The 986-nt window shown below is 64.1% G+C and overlaps 1 protein-coding gene across 1 annotated transcript in view; it reads right to left on the bottom strand.

Moving 5' to 3' along the window:
- The window catches only part of PLBD2 (phospholipase B domain containing 2), a gene marked incomplete at its 5' end in the record, with an annotated part of 3,289 nt that overhangs the window by 967 nt on the left and 1,336 nt on the right, over positions 1–986 (bottom strand). The window contains 4 exons of the mRNA XM_010182966.1: positions 254–349; positions 437–597; positions 670–764; positions 846–980. Coding sequence (XP_010181268.1) covers positions 254–349; positions 437–597; positions 670–764; positions 846–980 — 487 coding nt within the window. The remainder of the gene's footprint in view (positions 1–253; positions 350–436; positions 598–669; positions 765–845; positions 981–986) is intronic.

Genomic DNA, 986 nt, shown 5'->3' on the forward strand with positions numbered 1-986 from the left:
AGGGGACATGGTGGGAAGGGGGGTAGCCCAGCTCGGCGTCCACGCTGCTGGGTTCCCACCCCAGCCAGGGGTGCTGTGCACCCATTGCCCTGTACAAGCACCCCCAAGAGCCTTTAGCTGCAGCCTGCACCCCCATCACCCAACTCCCACCCGTTGATGGGACCCTCAGGGCTTTCCCAAACCCATGGGAACCGGAGAGCAGATGACTCCGTTACGGCACAGGGCAGGAGCAGGCACTCAGGGAGGAACTCACGGGATCTGCTCCAGCACGGTCAGCAGGCCGGGCGGCGGGCTCGCCCTCCCCGGCATGAAGGCCTTGTAGTCCACCACCATCCACTGGTTGTTGTACCTGGCATAGAGAAGGGAAAAGCACCCCTCCATCTGATCCCCCGTAACCAAGAGGGCCGGGGGGAATCCCAAAACCCCATCCGCTCACGTGCCACTGTTGAACCGTCGGAAGACGGCGGCCCACTCAGGGCCACTGCGGGCCAGGCGGTTGGCCACGATGTTCCTCAGCCACTCCAGGACGCTGCCCCGCGGGGCCAGGTATTTCCACCGCTCCGGGTTGTTGTTACCAATGGTGGTTTCCAGCGCGACCTGCAGGGAGGGGAGTGATGGGGAGGGCAGCAGGGCTGGGGAAGGGGCCCCCAGGACAAGACCCCCACTCACCAACCCGCTGCTGAGGATGTAGAAGTCATCCTCGGAGAAGATGGTGCCGGGGTAGGAAGAAAACACCTGGATGTTGCCAGGGATCTGGGAATTGCCTGGAGGGGATGTAAAAACGGGAGCATCAGAGCAAGGTGTTGGATGCGGCCTTCCCTCCCCAGCCCAGCCCGGGCACCCACCGCCTGCCGAGGTGCGGAAGGGCAGGGTGTATTTCTTGATGAGGCGCAGCATGGACTGGTAGGAGGTCCAGGTGTCGTGGGCCACCAGGAGATCCCGCTGGCCCGGCAGCAGCTTGAGGAGGGCAGAGCAGGAGCCTGAGC

Source organism: Mesitornis unicolor, unplaced genomic scaffold (assembly GCF_000695765.1).
Source record: "Mesitornis unicolor isolate BGI_N332 unplaced genomic scaffold, ASM69576v1 scaffold33004, whole genome shotgun sequence".
NCBI classification, from domain to species: Eukaryota; Metazoa; Chordata; class Aves; order Mesitornithiformes; family Mesitornithidae; genus Mesitornis; species Mesitornis unicolor.